Source organism: Vanessa tameamea, chromosome 19, assembly GCF_037043105.1.
Source record: "Vanessa tameamea isolate UH-Manoa-2023 chromosome 19, ilVanTame1 primary haplotype, whole genome shotgun sequence".
Classification (NCBI taxonomy): Eukaryota; Metazoa; Arthropoda; class Insecta; order Lepidoptera; family Nymphalidae; genus Vanessa; species Vanessa tameamea.
This window is the reverse complement of record NC_087327.1, coordinates 3,034,215-3,040,547: the sequence shown is the minus strand read 5'-3', so window position 1 is coordinate 3,040,547 and position 6,333 is coordinate 3,034,215. Positions and strand designations below refer to the sequence as shown.

Sequence of the window (6,333 nt, the reverse complement as noted above, 5' to 3'; positions counted from 1 at the left end):
ATTACCCTAATTATTGTTAATAAATGTTATTATCAAAAAACGATTTAAAATAAACTAATAAAAAATATCTTATATACAACAATTAATGAGTTATTGCAATTTTTTTTTTATAAAGTTTATCTTGGCAATCTTTACAAGAAACAATTCAATCCAAATATCTTCAATGCGCTAACAACCGCCGAAACAAAGACGTTATGTCCCTAGTGCTTGTTAACTTACAATTACACTGGCACATTCACTTTACAAACCGGAACACAAATATACGAAGTGTTGCTTCTAATGATTCAAGTAGCCATAAGAACTTAGCTAGGCGAAGCCAGGCCCATAAAAGGATCTCTCTATTTATAAACACTGTCTGAAACTTCAAACACAAATAAGTTAGGTTCGGAATCGAAATTTAAACAGTAACTATTTTTTTAAGTTTTAAAATCATGGCAACTTTTTTGCCCATCATTTTTGAAGTGTCGTTTGTACATGTATTTTTGTAATTTTTTTGATTTACTTTTAATAAATATTAATATATTTTATTTTTAATGATTTCCTCTCGACATGATAAAATCAGTGATGTGGAAGCGTCGCGGGGACGTGCTAGCGATCTTAGTCAGTCATTTGAACGAGACCCGAAAACCCAAGTAATAAAAAAATACTACAACATTATAGACTTATTAAGTAGAAGACTATTAATTTAAAGTAATTAGACTTATTAGGAAGGAGTACTTGCGGAATCAAGTCTTGGCAAGCACTGTTAATGACAGATATTTTTTAGTTGAGTTCAGTTTTAGTGTGTCATTTTAGTATTAATATGTAAGGGAAAAAATGTGAAACCAACGTGCATTAATGCGTCGTTCATTCCAAATTCGAATACCCCCCGAATTTGGAATGAAGTGGGAAGGCTCTAAAATTTCTTCTTAACAGGATCAAGAGCAAATTGAATTGATGGATGAATGGGTTTTCGTTCTGATTTTAGTAATATTACACACAATATTTATTTATGCTTCTTCTGATATATTTAATACGAGACTTTATTTTATATCCGTTAACAGGACCAAGAAGTACGTGATGAAATTACACAGGAGACCAATTGGTAATATCAAATTATATAATTTAAAAATCCTGTTCGTTTTAGCTTTACCATATGAGTTATCTGACCAGCTCTGGATCTACGGAGATCAGCCTGGGTCAAGGACCTTGATCATTAATTTAATAGAGCCAAATTTATATATATTAAAAAACTCCCGTACGTACGCCACAGCATCATCCTAACGTACACTTTACTAACCTATTTGATTTACGAAAGTTTTATTGAAATACTGTGGTATTTCAATAAAACGATTTCAATATAATATAAAATTTATAAACAAATTTATGTTAAATATATTTTAAATATTTAATTATAATTAAAATAACAATAGATCCGCGGTGAAAATAAAATTACTTTGGATAGATTTCGAAACTCATAAATACACTATCTACTCAATTAGTATTTATTAATTTAGAGCATTTATTCTAGGTTACCCTTCTTTATGGCGAGCTTGTTCGCTACTACACTGGAGGACATCATCTCTCAGCTCTACATACTCTGTACATACGTTATTATAGTTTTATTTTATTCACATTTACCCCATTTTTGTAAATATGATACAAAAGCGTAAAATTATTTTCTTAATGTTCACTAATTTTCACAGTGGTCTCATAAAGTACCTGTATATTCATTTAAATACTCTTAATGTATTTAATATCTCCACAATATTTCAGTTGAAATAAATTCAGAGCTGCGCATACTTAAAATGAAGACGGAAATGATAGAAAACCTCGCTCGTAAATACGGAGTCAAACAGAAGACCGTGATAGACGAGCTGGACGACATCGATCCTAAAAAACTTGGCAATCTCGAATACAAGCTGAAAAAACTTCAATCGGACAGGTCGGTAGGATATTAATGAAAGTATTTTTATTTTAAATTTTAATAGAATTGCTTTGTTCCCATGGTTGGTGGCGCATTAGTAATATAAGGAATGATTAATATTTCTTACAATTCTAAAGTCTATGGGCAGTGGTGCCCAGTTACCAGTTCGCCTTCCTATGATATAAAAAAAATATTTTTAAAGCAATTCAATTTATGCAATATTATTCAATTGAAGAATTAGCGAACCAATGTAATTAAAATTCAAAGGGGAGTAGAAACAACATTTTAGATTCAAGAAATGTTGGGGCACTGGTAGTGTAAGGAATGAGTTGTCTTTCTCGAAGTGTTAGTGTCAACTGGCATGCTAAAAATAAAAAAAAATGGACAGACAAGCAAATGGTAAGCACCAACAACCAGAGACACTAGCACTATAAATAAATATAATTATTCTGTAAGCTGTCCATTAACATCAACCATGGAATACTATAATCTTATCGTGCTTTATAAAACACACTGACTCTTCAAACCGGAACCAAGCAAAACACAAATAATTACTATTTGGAGGTACAATAATTGATGTGTACCCACACAGGTTTTACAATTGAAATGTTTATATTTAATAAATAACTCTGGTTATAAATCGTTTTTTAGGTTATTAGTTCTGAAGATTCTGCATGACACGTACTTGGATCTTTCAATAAACTGTCAATACAACGCATTGCATGAAAACGTAAACAGGATTCGTGATCGTCAAAGTCATCTTAAGAACCTCATTGAAGTGGAATCTAATAACAGAATGTGAGAATATTGCAGAATATGCATTTTGATAAAATTAAATTTGACTCCAAAAGTAGAACTGCTTGATTCTTAGAAGCATTTTGAATCGTCATTTATTAAACGCCGGTTTAGATTCTCTAGATAAAGACTCCACTTCACTAACAGAGGTTTTGAGCTTAAGTTGAGATCTTATATTATATATATCCACTAATTTAATGCTTTAATGCAGTTATCATTAAATTTTGTATATATGGCATGTACCTAAATTAACGAACACAAATTTAAGTAGTTTTATCATTTGTTTTGAATGGATATTCATTATTTTTAAAAGTTTAATGTTGTTAGCCTGCGTCGAGAACTCAATCGGCAGCTCCGCCAACAAAGGAATCATATAAAATCCATAACATACGACACTAACATTGACATCGAACTCCTCAAAACGAATTTAGAAGTAAGTACTTCATTAAAAGAATAAATAATCCCTGTTGCTCGATTGATTAATTTTATAATATGGAGACCGTCTTTTCCCGCTTGGTCCCGTTTTTCTTGCCTTGGCGTATGCAGGTTGCTTTGAGTAGAGGCTCTTAATCGAAGTGAAAAAGTATAATGCCTTTTAGGATGAACAATACTGATCTATTTTGTGGGCTCTCTATTTAAGCTGACCCAACATAAAATTTCGCATTTATAATATTAGTAGGAATTCATCCAGCCCTAAAGACTGAAATATATTCCCAAAAAAAAACGTTGACAGCATTGTGGGTTCTGTGTCCTGAGTCCCTCTCTAACTCTCAAATAATAATATTTTTAGGATGCAGAATTAAATTCGGAAATTCGGAGCCGCTACGTGCTTGGCTGGCAACGAGCTCGAACAGAACAACATGTCCAGATGATTTACGATAAAGAGCTCATGCCAAATCAAACCATTGAATATTTTAAGATGAAAGCCGACCAAGAACAACGCGTCCATACTGAAATCGAACTTTTGAACAATATTAGAATCAACGTTAGACTAACTGATATTATTTAAATACTATTAGCTAACTTACTGGTGGAATCCGGTACTCGAATCGATCTCTGGTACCACGTCGCTGTATTTCCATTCGAAGGGACATTAAGCCAATGTATATACAAGGGATACGATATCTCAGTCCCCAAGCATTCCGACACATTTTATACATATGTACATATTCTGTGAAAAAATTATAGAGTCATGGTGACCACTTACCTACCTTCACTGTAATTTTCCTAATGTAATATTAGTAATTTAAAAAATAGGAAATAGTGACACTGAAAACATACTTCATAATAATTACTGTTTGTATTCAGATTAGGTAATCAACGTAAGAGCTATCTCAAATCTGGGTTAGAACACGTGAATCTTAATTGAAGATCGCGGATTCAAGTCTGAGAAAGCTTAACTGAAATTTCACACATTTACCTTCTTGTTTTATCTTTTTAACTAATTTCGTGCTCGGTGGTGAAAGATAACACGCTCATGAAACCTGCGTGTGACGAATCTGCCACTTAGTCTCAATCCTATTGGGGAAGCGTGTAATAAGAACCAAACCTCCTTAAAGGCAGAGGTGGCCGTAGCCCAGCCGTGGTACATTTTGAAGTTTTACTATTCAAATGCAATGAAAATACTCATGTTATATAACACACTATAATTTTATTAGGAAGTCCTTGTTGAAGTTGAATACTGGATGGGTAAATACGACAAAGATATTGAACGTATGGATCTAAAGGTACAGTTGAAGAAGAATGACTACGAATATATTTGTGATAAGAGATTAGAACTGGAAGAAACGGTGAGAAGTGTATTCATTAGAATTTTGCTATTTATATATATATGCGACTTAGATATTCGAAGTTGTTAGACCGCTTTATAACTATAATTTATTTATACTTTTATAGGTAACTTATTCTTGTAAGTTTTTAAAGCTAATTATTTCAAAACAGATAAACATTAAAAATATGACACTCGTGATTTATGTTTTCGTCTAGAATGATTTATATTGGTACAAATAATATGTTCGTTTTTTAACCACATGTTCGACCAGCGTTATTTTTTGGACCTTGTGCCTTGTCAGTAAATACACGTATCACCTACTATTATCTTAAAATTTTTGTGTATATACATTATACACTTATATATTAAGTACTTCATCATAAAATATGTTACAGATTTATATTTCATATGACATTTTTTAGCTTGTGAAACACGAAGAGTCAATTAATAACTGGAAGAAATTCAAGGATGAAAGAGAAGCGGATCGGCAATACCGCGAAAATATGTTCAATGCTGCAACTATAGTTCAGGCGTGGTGGCGCGGATTCCTTGTTCGACAACAGCTGGGACCGTATAAAGTCGTTAAAAAGAAGGGGCAGGCACCCAAACCAGAAGAAAAGTCAGGCAAAAAAAAGAAATAAAATATCAATACATTGAACAATCAATATTTATTTTTATATAATTTTATTTGTTAGACCTATTTACTTATTATAATTCATCATTAAATACAACTACACCTATTCAGCTAATTCCCAATGATAGTTTAGCTTTATTAAGCTATCGAAATAAAAAGTCAATACCTTCCTAAAATAACGTAATATAGGTATAGAATGGTAATTCGACGTATTGCCATTAAGAGGTGATTACTATTTGCAATAATCTTAACTCTCATATGCATAATTCAAAATGGACTATTTTTGAGTTATCACGATTTTTAGCTTTTTTTAAATAAGTGAAAAATGCAACTTCAAAAATTTCTTAAAGTAAGTAGGTGTCAATTTAAATCTCATTTTTTCTTCTGGTTTATAAAAACGATTAAACTGGATATTATTCCATTTTATATATATAAGTATTTTGAGATTTTTTCCATTCTGTATAAATAATCGACTTCAAAAAAGGATGAGGCTTTTTTTTCGTCTATTATACTGTTGACTATTTGACTTTTATATTTTTAATTACTTATCAAGATTTATTAAGAAATTCATGGTTAAGCCTTAAAAATACATAGCAAAAATTATTAATTTTTTACCAAAGTGCCCTTAGATTGTGCGAACTGTGTGGTTAGTTCCACATAGTTCGCAAAATTTAAGACGACGTACAATTTACGTTACGTTGAACTATGCGAGGAAAAAATATTTACTAAACATTAGGTACAAACATCAAAAATATCTTCACATAAATTTAAAAAAAGGTAAATACAAAATAAAAACAAAGTAGACATTGCATAAGTAGTATTTAATACATAGGTTATCATAAACCATCTTAAGGTCACGTACTGGCCACGCATAAAAGAAAAAAGATTGTTTGCTAATGATTTCAATCAAAAAGTACCCAGTTTAATTGTTTAGTAATATGTCGGATATCAATGTTTGTGAAATAAATGATACTGCTTGCGGTACTATATTTGGAGATGATTCTAGTGAAGTGGAAGTAGTTAATTTTAAATTATTTTTAAATAAAAATATTGCTATATTGATTTAAAATTAAAAATAAACCTAAGTAGTTTTTACATTTAGTTTTAAAAACTTAAGTCTAAAAATTATTAAGGTAACTTTGTAACAAAAGTAACACTTATGAGATTGAATTTTGCTCTTTCTAATGCTTCTGCACAAAAATTATTTATGACAATAAAAATCTTACG

General features: G+C 31.0%; 1 protein-coding gene across 1 annotated transcript; it reads left to right on the top strand.

Annotated features, from left to right (window-relative positions):
• The first annotated feature begins 476 nt into the window (after window positions 1-476).
• On the top strand, window positions 477-5,132 carry LOC113401227 (dynein regulatory complex protein 9-like). The gene is made up of 9 exons (XM_064217891.1): window positions 477-632; window positions 1,044-1,084; window positions 1,511-1,581; window positions 1,756-1,924; window positions 2,558-2,704; window positions 3,029-3,134; window positions 3,492-3,686; window positions 4,360-4,491; window positions 4,895-5,132. The coding sequence occupies exons 1-9, from the start codon at window positions 534-536 to the stop codon at window positions 5,111-5,113; spliced, it is 1,179 nt and encodes a 392-aa protein (XP_064073961.1). The 5' UTR covers window positions 477-533; the 3' UTR covers window positions 5,114-5,132.
• The last annotated feature ends 1,201 nt before the right edge of the window (window positions 5,133-6,333 follow it).